The sequence below is a fragment of the Eurytemora carolleeae genome, unplaced genomic scaffold (assembly GCF_000591075.1).
Source record: "Eurytemora carolleeae unplaced genomic scaffold, Eaff_2.0 scaffold119, whole genome shotgun sequence".
NCBI classification, from domain to species: domain Eukaryota; kingdom Metazoa; phylum Arthropoda; class Copepoda; order Calanoida; family Temoridae; genus Eurytemora; species Eurytemora carolleeae.
The window spans coordinates 120,169-131,069 of NW_019396072.1; the positions used below are offsets into that span (position 1 = coordinate 120,169).

Below are 10,901 nucleotides of genomic sequence, written 5' to 3' on the forward strand. Positions count from 1 at the left end.
TACTCTATCCTATCCTTCTCCTTCCTTAACCTTCTACTCTTTCCTATCCTTATCCTTCCTTAACCTTCTACTCTATCCTATCCTTCTCCTTCCTTAACCTTCTACTCTACTCTATCCTATCCTTCTCATTCCCATTCTTTTAATCTATCGTATCTTATCCTTCTCCATTCCATTATACTACTTCGTCATATCCTTCTCATTTATAACCAGCGCTCTATCCTTTCCAACCTTCTACTCCACTCTTACCCTCTCTTTTCAACCTTTCCTGTTCTTCTCTTCTAAAATATGTATCTAATATCTAAACTCTTGTCCTAAATAAATATTTCACTTTCTATTTATTTCACGTAGCAACCAATAACGGACACATCATTCAGACATTTCCACAACAATTATTAGATAATATCCTTAATATCCTTAACCCTATCCATACACCTGATCCATGCATGGTTGTCAGGGGAGAGTGTGGTAATATCCTGGATTCTACGGGGGGGGGGGAGTTTCACTTTATCTAAATAAGGTGGAAAGTTGTTATTGTAGAGCTTCAATAGGTAAAATCAAAATAGCCCGGAGCGGGTTGGGTTAAGGTACCGACCTGACAAACCAATCTCCGGTAGGGTCAACCAAAAATAACGGGATCTTCAGATCAGATATTAATAGCACCTGGAGAATAATCAAAATAATGTTCACATGATCAAACAAGAATTTTAAGAAATATATTTTTTGAAACTCCACACCCGGATCACACGATTTCTATACCCTTGGATTGCTTAACCCATTAGGATTCGTACTCGCGGGTGTAAGGGGGAGGGGGTGGGCGCGAGAGGGTTATATGGCTGCATCATATAAAATTGTCAGTTACTGCTCAACCTGCATTAGGGAACCATGAGGGTTAAGGTAGAATCTATTCCTTTTTAAACCATGAATACATTCAACAAATTATTGGAACCAATATATTTTTTAAAAGAAAACTAATGCGTACGTTCAATATGTTTTATTTTCACATTATGGTTCGATCATTTTTATATTTGATTGTTATCAGACAGACGATTTTGCGTAGATTTGATCTTAACAGATTTTTTGTTTACATATTTTCTTTCTTCAGGTTTTAGCACTTGTATTTTTGATCGGTGCATCATGGGCCAAACCAAGCCCGGACTTTGGAACAGAACATGATCATGATCACGATCATGATCATAATGAACAGTCCAGCGCTGACGAGTCTACTCCTGCAGTTCCTGAGAAACAGTGCGAGCTTGTTCGTTCCTCCCAGGCCACTTCTCCTGAATGCTTCCTGGAACCTGAATGCAACAATGTTTGTCAACAAGATACAAAACAGGTTGGATTTATAAAAATATCCCCAAACAGAGAATAGGAATATCCCCAAACAGAGAACAGGAATATCCCCAAACAGAGAATAGGAATATCACCAAACAGACAATAGGAATATCCCAAACAGACAATAGGAATATCACCAAACAGACAATAGGAATATCCCCAAACAGACAATAGGAATATCCCCAAACAGACAATAGGAATTTCATTTATTTATGGGTTGTAAAGATTCTTGATTCTAGGAAACGTCAATTTATCTATATGAACGATGATTTCTTAGATAATTCTACCTTTTTTAATGGTTAAATATTTCCTTTAAATAGCTCGATCTATTCTTTCAATCAGTTGAGGAATTTTGTTTGGCTCAAAGTAATTGTTTCTTTGACATTTTTAATCCCAATATCTTTGCAACTCAAGGTCGTAGACCTTAGGTATTTCAAACTATGCATTCTGTTGTATCAAATAATCCAAGTTTGAAATATATAAGGTTGCAAAGATATATGGATGAAAAAATCAGAGTTTTAGCAAAGACTACATTCCTTTAGGATTTGTCGTACTTTTTTAGTTTTATATTTAAATTTTTAAATAAAAATATTCTTCAAATCAACTGAACGTAATAAATCAACCACTTAAACTGTCGGCGCTAACAGCCATAACTTTAAACTTGGAAGAACTGGGATACATTTATACTTTTTCATTTCTTTGAATTCTAAAATTTATCAAATTTAGCATAACTCTATTTCACCTCTATTTTTATCTAGATTTTATTAATTCAATGATAACACTACAACAATTGACAAAATGACAAAGGAATTGAGACTTGGCATAAGCTCAAATGTTCGTAACCTAATGGTGTAACATTTAATATTGTGTTGAAAATATATAAGGATTATGAAATCAGATTTTTTGACAAAGACTCGTGTTTATTCTGGTCCGTGAAAACTTTTGATAAGAAAATGGCTATTTGAAAATCATGAAACCAAACAAGCCTTTCACTGAAGGCGTTACAATATCGCAAAATCATAATATTTTAGCGCAAAACCCCGCCTTGCTATGTTAGATTTATGTATCCTATTATTCCTACTAAAACCTTGATCTAGGTGTGCACTCCGTACCAGGATCAAGTATGCCGGAATGAAACCTTCACGAAGTGTGATATCGTGAATGAGCAGAAGTGTGAGACTGAGTATGAAACCCAGTATGATACTCAGTGTACTACCACCAATGAGCAGCAATGCAATACAGTTTTGAAGAACCAATGTTCAACTGTGAACGAACAGAAGTGTAGCACCAGGTTTGTTAATTTTATGAAAAGTCAACTTTTTCTAATTTTCAACCTTTCATATTTATGTTATCAGGTATGAAACTAAAACTGAGCAGAAGTGTACAACTGTCTCGGAGAAGCAGTGTCAGACCGTATCCCAACCTGACTGCAGAACCATACCAGACACACAGTGCACCGTAGAGAACGTCAAGAAGATCCAGCAGAAGTGTGCCACCGTGAACAAGCAGCAGTGCGTGAACGTTAACGAGGTTGTGTACGACACCCAGGTTCAGGAGGTGGTTGAGGAGCAGTGCCGTCAGGTTCCAGATAAAGAATGTGTTGTTCAGACCGTAAATAAACCCCAGTCTGTAAACTCTACGGAGTGCAAGGATGCAGTAGAGACCAAGTGCACGACTGTAAACGAGATTGTCAACGAGCAGGTCTGCAACACTGTCTCAGAGAAGGTTTGCAGGAAGGTTCCACAGAAAAGCGTTCAGACTGTTCAGGTAAATAATAAAGAGAAATTTAAAATAGAAAATATGATATTTATGAAATGATTGTTCAGGATACCAAATGTGAGACCGTATACGAGGATGCCTGCACTACTGTAACCAAGGAAGAATGTCAGACTGTGTATGAAACTAAATGTGAGACTCAATACCTCGCTACTCCCCAGAATGATTATGACAGCTATGGAAGTCCTATTGGCAATGTTTTCAGGAAGAAGAGACAAGTTTATGATTCCTATGGAGCTCCTCAAGCCCCGGTTATTAATATCCCAGCTCTTCCAAACCTTCCAGTATCCTGCGCCCCTGGCAGCCCTGGATGTCAGCAGGATACAACCCAGAACTGCCGCGAAGTACCTCGTCAGTCCTGTCAGCAGGTTCCCTCCCAGCAGTGCAGTAAGGTAGCTAGGCAGGCCTGTAGACCAGTATCTAGGCAGGTGGAGAGTGTAGAGTATGTAGATGAATGTACTGATGTACCCAGGCAACAATGCCAGACTGTTTCCAAGAATGTTCCCCGTCAGCAATGTGTTCCAACTCCAGTAAAGCAGTGTAGGTGGGTACTCAAGACCTACAACCGTCAGGAGCAGGTTCAGCAGTGCAGAGATATCGTAAGGAACGAGTGCACCAAGGTTCCCAGACAGGTTTCCAGGAAGGTTCCAAGAACTGTATCCAGACAACAATGCAAAACTGTTCCTTCCACCGAATGCCAGGATATCGAGGTAAGTCATATTGTAATATTTTTGATTAAATTAGTTTTTGTTCAAACTCCAACTCGTGTTAGGTTAATGTACCGGAGAAGAAATGCCAAACCGTCCAGAGAAATGTTTGCCAGGACGTTCAGTCCCAGCAGTGCCAAGATGTACCCAAGCAGGTTAGCTTAACCACAACCCTACTCATAATAACATTCATGTATTCAGAATATTTCTCTAATCAAGTCTTAATATTTAATAAGAACACCGCTGAGTTAATATTCTCAAAATCAACCTATGATCTAGGTATGCAGACCAGTGACTACATCAGTCCCACGCCAGGAGTGTGTAAACGTTCCACGTCAAGTTTGCAACCAGGTTCCAGAACAACAGTGTGTAACCGTTCCAAAACAAAACTGTCAGCAGGTTCCTAAACAAGTCTCAAAGAACGTCTGCAAAACTGTTCCAAGAAATGTAAGTTTATATTTAATTTTATTGAGATGATTTTAAAAAAAATAACTTTTTAACCAAAGAAGAACAAAAACAAATTTTCCTTTTCCTAAATCCGCAAATATTCAGGTGTGTGGCACCTATCCTGTAGAGAAGTGTGAGCAGGTCACCAGGCAGAACTGCGAGCAAGTCAGCTTTGACAGCTGTAATCAGCAGTGCGAGGATGTCTACTGGTGCAAGGAGTGTGTTATTGTTTAAATTTGTTTTTAAAACTTCTTCTAATTCTTTCATGATAAGATAGGAGGTCTCTACATTTGCAACAGCTGATCACAGCGCTTTAATTTCAATTTATACTTAACAGACTTGAAATATTATTAATTTTTTTTTTGCCAAATCTGTTGCGGAGATTGAAAACTCTCCTTGAATATTTGAATGCGAGGTTAATGTTTAGCCTGGCATGAATCTCATATTATGAATCTCACTACATGTATACTTTTACCAGTTTAAAAATATGAACGTATAATAAAACTATATGTATATCTGTTGAACTCCATTTAGTCTGAGAGAAAGATGTTTGGGGCAAAAAAAAACACTAGAAAATTTTACGTTGTAACGCAACATATCTAGTTCTTTTAGGGATTACATTTTATAAAAATAAATACGGTATCACTTATCTTAAAAAATAATCTAATTAACGATGCCTTTTTGGTGACTAATTTTTTTCACGACTTAATATCCATACTTAGCTCAGTCAGTAAGAAAACTTCAAAACTTATTTTTGACATTCATCTATTGTTGATAACTATACCAGGTGTGTAAATTCTGGAACTATCCCTTCACGAGATATTTTTATTACTTTTATGCGTAATTACTGCAGTGGCATATCCAATTCACATCTGTACCCTTAAAGGGAGTGACCGGCTGTGTAAGGTTGTTGAACGGAGTATGCAGTGTTGCGAAAAACTGCTTTCGGATTCATTTGAGACATATTACACTTTTTAAAGATCTGTAAATCCTGAGTTTGAGCACAAATTCGACGTAAAAAACTCCTACTTTGGGGGTGGATACTCAACTACCTTACATAGCCGGTCACTCCCTTCAAAAGCTTTCTCTGATCAAGAAAGAACGTCTTAAATTGATTATTTTCTGCGGAGAAAATGGAGGAAATCATCAGAATTTAAAAATGTTAAACATTTTTAAATTCTAAAGAAACTATGCATTAATGATTAGATACATGTTTCAAGACTATAGCTGTCGTGAACTGCCCCTATTCAAATGGAGGAGTGCTTGAAATTCAAACGACAGACCTTTTGATTATTAAGGTACAGGTAGCTTCCCTGGCTAATCTTCTTTTTATAAATATTTTAATATATTTTCAAAAATTTTATTTTCAAAAAATCAATCATTTAAAATGTTACTTTGTTATGATCAAAACTAGCAGTTATATTTCAAAATACTGAATATGTGTTGAATATTATACAACTAGAATAACGGATACCCAAGGATTATCTATCATTATCAGAATGAAGCTAAAAAACCTTGGATATTATTAATTACAGCAACAGCAACGACAAAAACATTTGTATTAATTTTTTAACTGAAAATACAATTGTCTCATGCTATTATTATGTTTATATACAATTAACTTTACATTTATATTTCACATGTTTTGCTTGTCTATTTGTTTGTTTAATACGAAAAGTGAAAATGACCCAAATATTTTGAAACTTCATGTTTTGCTTGTCTATTTGTTTGTTTAATCCGAAAAGTGAAAATGACCCAAATATTTTTAAACTTCATCAAACGAAAACCGGAAAATTTGCAAAATTTGTTAGTTTCATCATGTACGAAGATGTAAAGCAAAATCAAAAAGATCAAATTATTACAAGAACAAGAGAGGTGTATATATATACATTATATATATGTATAAATAATCTCCGGNATCTCTGGGATATAAGAAATTATCTCTGGGATATAAGAAATTATCTCCGGGATATAAGGAATTATCTCCGGGATATAAGAAATTACCTCTGAGATATAAGAAATTATCTCCGGGATATAAGAAATAATCTCCGGGATATAAGAAATAATCTCTGGGATATAAGAAATGATCTCTGGGATATAAGGAATTATCTCCGGGATATAAGAAATTATCTCCGGGAAAAAAGAAATTATCTCCGGGATATAAGGAATTATCTCCGGGATATAAGAAATGATCTCAGGAATATTAGGGTACTATCTTTGGAACATCTGAAACTATGTTCGGGAAATATGAAAAAATCTCCGGGGATTATATCAGGCATAAAAAATTATCTCCGGGGTATTACAGAGTATCTCTTACAAGCCTGAACAATCTAAGATGTTAAAATATAAAAATTTAGAACTATTTTTCAACTTAATGAAGAAGACAGACCCCAAAAAAGCGAAAAGTCATCAATTTTTACGCCAAATTTTTATCGTTAAATGTGAGATATTTAGAAAAGATTTGAACCCTCTTTTCTTTTTTGGTTCCTACCACTTTGCTTGAAAACTAAAAAATTAAAGTAAGATTTAAATAAGAGTTCAACTGATGAGTAAACAAACTGGTAACCTTGTCCCACCTTTTGTCCTGTTATCCTATAAACATTGTGTTTTACCACTGATTCTCCGTATTCTCCGCATACTCTGACCTTCAGAGCTCCACTACATATAGACTATATAAAAAAGTCAAGCTCCACTCATCAGTCACAAGTTTACAGAGGAACAGTTGAAATGATTTTGATCTTGCTTTTCGGACTTTTCATACAGGATGGATTAGCTCTACCATCAGATCGAAGCTTAAATGTAGGACGTGAATCCAGGTACTCTGGATACAAGGTTCTTGCTGTCATTCCTAACACAAAAGAGCAGGTTTCCTGGTTAGCGGAATTTAAAGGGAACCCATCCCTAAACTGTTCTCTAGACTGGTGGAATGAACCAAGCCTACCAGCTGTAACAGTATCCCTAGCTGTAAACCCAAGCTGCCTGGAGGATGTTATTCAGGAGTTTAAGAATGAAGGACTGAGTGCTAGAGTAAGAATACCAGATCTTGAGAAGGTGATCGCACTGGAGAAGAATTACAGGTTTCTGTCTCAGCTCTATCGGAATCCAGATGACTGGAACGAGGAGGTTTATCACAACCTGGAGGAGATAAACAAGAGGGTCGACTCCTTGGTTAAAACGTACTCCGAAGTCCTCACCGCTAAGACGCTTGCTACTACCTACGAGGGGAGGAAGATTGAAGTTGTGATTGTTCGTGAGGCCGGACCCGTCAATAAACCTGTAATATGGATTGATTGCGGGATTCATGCCAGAGAATGGATTTCTCCTCCAACATGTCTTCATATTATAGATCGTCTAATAGACTCCGTCAACTCTGTAGATCCTAAAGAGAATCTCCTGGCAGTTTATGATTTCTACATCCTACCTGTTGCGAACCCTGATGGTTATGCCTACACCTGGAGCACGGACAGAATGTGGAGGAAGAACCGCAAACCCAACCCAGGAGCAAACAATCTACAATCTCCCTTCTTTGGTTGGAACGGGAATCAAAACCAAAAATGCGACGGATCTGATCCAAACAGAAACTTTCCGATTCACTTTAACGAAGCCTCCAATAATCCTTGCGATGGTTCGTTCCGCGGAGAAACCCCGTTCTCCGAGGCTGAAGCTCAGGCTGTCAGGAATGGAGTTCAACAAATGCTAGATGTTTATGGAAAAAATAAGATCGCTGCTTTTATAACAATTCACGCCAATTCTCAACTCTGGATGTCACCTTACGGTAATTATTTTTGTTGTTTTTATAAATGTATCGAGTGTGTGAAGTTCTTTAAGCTGACAGTTTAAAATAATTCTCCGGGAAATGAAGAAAATCTGAGATGTTTGTCTTCCGTTGGGAATATTTATAGAAACCCCGGCTTCAGGTTTAAATCTTCTAATCATTCTTCTTACCTAACCATAGGATCCAGATTAGTTGGAATTCTATAAAATTCTAAAATTGAAATGAGAAAATTCTCATTTTTTACAAAATTGTTGAACTATGGAAGGTGTTGGCAGGGTGACTATACGTACAAAAGTACAGTTCAAGTCAGGGAGGACTCAAACAGAAAGAATTGGTTAAACTTATTCTTAATTAGTTTTACAAACATCGTGCATGAAATCCTCGCTATTCTGAATGAACAAGGTTGAGGAAAAGATGTTGGCAGATATTGGAAAGTCCATGAAAGTTTTCAAAACTCGATATTTTACGCATTTTGAGCACACATTGCAAATATTACAATTCCAATAAATTCAAGACTTTTTCTTGATCTACAAAAACTGAATTCGAATTTTAAAAAATTTCAACAACTTTAAATTTTCCATATTTCAGGATATACGAAGATCCATTCTGTGGACCACGATGATCAGATGAAAGTGATGAAAAAGTCCGTGGATGCTCTGGGTAAAGTTTTCGGGACCGAGTACAGATATGGACCAATATCAGAGGTATAGGGTCCATTTTATATTTAATTCTTGCAGTTTCTCCCTTTTAGTGTATTTAGTGTAAATATTCTCTGTGGGTTATACTGCCACTCAGAGACATCTTAAACAAATTGAATATTCTTTAATGTTGAGTTGGTGTTATTCTTCTAAATATTAGACAGATGTTAAGCATAAGACTTAGAAAGAATAACACAAGAGAACTTGAATTCTTAATTAATAGTTCTGCCAATAATCCACTAATAATGCTAAAAAAGTCAGGGAAAATTCTTCTTTACCATTCCTCTTCTCTATTCTAGGTAATTTATCTGGCGTCTGGTTCCAGCGTAGATTGGGCGTATGAGGGAGCAGGGATCAAGTACTCCTATGCTCTGGAACTCCGGGATACCGGAGATTGGGGTTTCCTTCTACCACAGGAGCAGATTAAAGATACGGCTAGTGAAACCTGGATTGGTATTACAGCTATGGCCTGGGCTATAGCGGAGGAATACGGGGTCAAAGTTTAAATTTTTTAAATCAAAATATTTATTATTTTATCTATATATTTCAAAGATTAAACTAAATTAACAATTTGTTATGAAAAAGTGTAAAAATTGATGTAATGAAATAATAGACCTTTAAGATTTTCAGTTCCTCCTCATTTTTATTTATTCCAACGATTACTCAATAAGTGTAGCTGATCATACAATGCAATAAAACTGTCAACTATTCTTGTCTGACTATGGTTGTGCATAGTTTAACATTTTAATTCAACATCATCTATAGTTAGAAAATAATTTTTATGGAAGTTATATTCGTAATTATAAAAATAGACTTCTGTGATATTTGATATCAATGCAATAAACCCATTTACACCTGAAAATAATAGAAATATTTCAAAATATAGTTTTCAAAAAGAGCAAAAGAGATTTTACTTGAGAAATGTATGTAACAATTTGAGTAAATGCGCAGAGCTCATTTTTGCGTAAAAAACTAAAAAAATTAAGAATAAAGAAATTTGAGAAAAATAGTTTTAAGTAAAAAATATTTATAGTGATTTGCTTTACCCAATCTTTGTAAAAATGGTTAACAGTACAGTTCAAACTTTCACACAGAAATTGAGTCTATGCCACAAACTCAAATGTTTTATTCCCTATATCTTTGCAAACTTCTTTGATCTAACAGAATATATAGATTGATCTATCTAATATCTACGACATTTGGTTGCAAAGATAAAGAAAAATAGACAATCAGAGTTTGTGGCAAAGACTTTATTCCTCACTACACTTTTCATTTAACAAAATTTGTTGGAACCCCGGAGCCAAATTCATCTTTGTAGCACAACTCTTCAAATGTTGATAAATAATTATATTTGAAGAATAATGCCAAAAGTTGAATTTGGGAAATAATAATTTACAGGGTTACCCACAAAGGATGAGACTTCAGAGACGACTGTACGGAATTCATATTGTCTTTTTCCTTAAATTTATGGTTCCTTGCAACTGTAAACTTGTTTCTTTCTTTGCCAAATCATAAAATAAGCCACTAAAAGATTATATTACAGGCAGAAGACTTAATTCACCCATAGAATCATTTTTTTTTTAAGAGTTTCAGGTCGTCTTTACAGTCTCTTTCTTTGTTGGTAGCACTGTTGAATCCAGGTTGTATTGCACCCCTTTAAATTTTATTAATATTTACATGCTACCAGATTTTCTTGATCGCATTATTGAATTTCAAAATTCTTTAAAATCAAAATTTGTTTAGGCAATTTTTGAAAATCTCGCCCTGTCACAAACCCTTCATGAGTTTATGTGAGGTCTTACCATAAGTTTGGTATATTTAGTGTTAATTGTATTAAACAAACAAATAGAAATATATGCATGTACGCAGTTCTAGGCGCTCAACTAATTTTTTTTTGTCCGTCACTTTAACTTGTTGACAAAAAAGGAGTTTGTAACTATAAAAAAAGTTTAATGTAAATAAAGAATGCACATTCTCTTAAGGTTTTTTAGCTCAATTAATAGATTTAATTTATTTGGAAACAGCAGAAACAAATTGCAAATAATACACCAGGTTATTTCTGGAGGCACGGGAAATATTTGTGCGGTCAGAAGAAGGAGGGAAGTGAGAGGAGCAAAGAGAGGAGGGGAGGGAAGGAAGGAAATAATGTGGAGTGGAGGGGGG

At 35.6% G+C, this 10,901-nt stretch overlaps 2 protein-coding genes across 2 annotated transcripts; both read left to right on the top strand.

The window, feature by feature from the left end:
• The first annotated feature begins 848 nt into the window (after positions 1–848).
• On the top strand, positions 849–4,780 carry LOC111713074 (uncharacterized). The gene is made up of 8 exons (XM_023487870.1): positions 849–894; positions 1,103–1,336; positions 2,433–2,626; positions 2,691–3,102; positions 3,162–3,821; positions 3,884–3,973; positions 4,098–4,265; positions 4,371–4,780. Exons 1-8 carry the CDS (start codon positions 883–885, stop codon positions 4,497–4,499), a joined length of 1,899 nt encoding a protein of 632 aa, XP_023343638.1. The 5' UTR covers positions 849–882; the 3' UTR covers positions 4,500–4,780.
• A 2,192-nt stretch (positions 4,781–6,972) lies between these two features.
• LOC111712922 (carboxypeptidase B) lies at positions 6,973–9,636 on the top strand. The gene is made up of 3 exons (XM_023487685.1): positions 6,973–8,040; positions 8,629–8,744; positions 9,038–9,636. The coding sequence occupies exons 1-3, from the start codon at positions 6,993–6,995 to the stop codon at positions 9,242–9,244; spliced, it is 1,371 nt and encodes a 456-aa protein (XP_023343453.1). The 5' UTR covers positions 6,973–6,992; the 3' UTR covers positions 9,245–9,636.
• The last annotated feature ends 1,265 nt before the right edge of the window (positions 9,637–10,901 follow it).

Excerpts from the sequence above, each read along its gene's own strand:
- LOC111712922 (XM_023487685.1), top strand. The coding sequence starts at position 6,993 with ATGATTTTGATCTTGCTTTTCGGACTTTTCATACAGGATGGATTAGCT. Across the intron at positions 8,041-8,628 it reads ACTCTGGATGTCACCTTACG|GATATACGAAGATCCATTCT; the intron begins GTAATTATTTTT and ends TCCATATTTCAG. Across the intron at positions 8,745-9,037 it reads GATATGGACCAATATCAGAG|GTAATTTATCTGGCGTCTGG; the intron begins GTATAGGGTCCA and ends TCTCTATTCTAG.
- LOC111713074 (XM_023487870.1), top strand. Across the intron at positions 1,337-2,432 it reads GTCAACAAGATACAAAACAG|GTGTGCACTCCGTACCAGGA; the intron begins GTTGGATTTATA and ends ACCTTGATCTAG. Across the intron at positions 3,974-4,097 it reads GCCAAGATGTACCCAAGCAG|GTATGCAGACCAGTGACTAC; the intron begins GTTAGCTTAACC and ends CCTATGATCTAG.